The sequence below is a fragment of the Seriola lalandi genome, unplaced genomic scaffold (genome assembly GCF_002814215.2).
Source record: "Seriola lalandi dorsalis isolate HSWRI2012SDOR001 ecotype SW California unplaced genomic scaffold, Sedor1 jcf7180002054656, whole genome shotgun sequence".
NCBI lineage: Eukaryota > Metazoa > Chordata > Actinopteri > Carangiformes > Carangidae > Seriola > Seriola lalandi.
The window spans coordinates 509,950-510,407 of record NW_019525209.1 but is presented as its reverse complement, the minus strand read 5'-3'; the positions used below and the strand labels follow the sequence as shown (position 1 = coordinate 510,407).

The 458-nt window shown below is 41.0% G+C and overlaps 1 protein-coding gene across 1 annotated transcript in view; it reads right to left on the bottom strand.

The window, feature by feature from the left end:
- Positions 1-451, bottom strand: part of LOC147818303 (B-cell receptor CD22-like) — a 3,189-nt gene extending 2,738 nt beyond the window's left edge. The window contains exons 1-2 of the mRNA XM_087177810.1: positions 265-451; positions 19-91 (exon numbers count right to left, since the gene is read on the bottom strand). Of these exons, the coding sequence (XP_087033936.1) occupies positions 19-91; positions 265-307 (116 nt within the window). The 5' untranslated portion in view covers positions 308-451. The remainder of the gene's footprint in view (positions 1-18; positions 92-264) is intronic.
- Positions 452-458: the final 7 nt, after the last annotated feature.

The following is a 458-nucleotide window of genomic DNA, read 5'->3' as shown; positions in this document are numbered from 1 at the left end:
TTAGCATCACTGCTACAGGTCAGATTCACTGAACTGCCCTCCACTATCTCACCAGAGGGACTCACTGACACAGAGAGAAGCTTTGGAGCATCTGGAACAACAAACATTAACAACATACTTTAACTGCAGAGCTACATGTTGTATTTTAATGAGTAACAGTTAATAGTTATGTGTATGGCAACATAAGAAACATTATGGCTGGAAAACATAGTTCTGGTTACTAATCATCTTTATATAGATTTTAAAATAAACTGCCTCACTCACATTTTACATCAATAAAGATGTGTGCTGATCTCCTCCTCCCCATCTCATTCTCAGCTGTACAGTAATACTCTCCAGACTCAGAGGGCTGGATGGAGCTGAAGAAGAGCTGTGGTTGTTGACTGGGAAGTTTACGGTCATTCTCCTTGTACCAGGTGTAATTAGCTGCTGGGTTAGCATCACTGCTACAGGTCAGA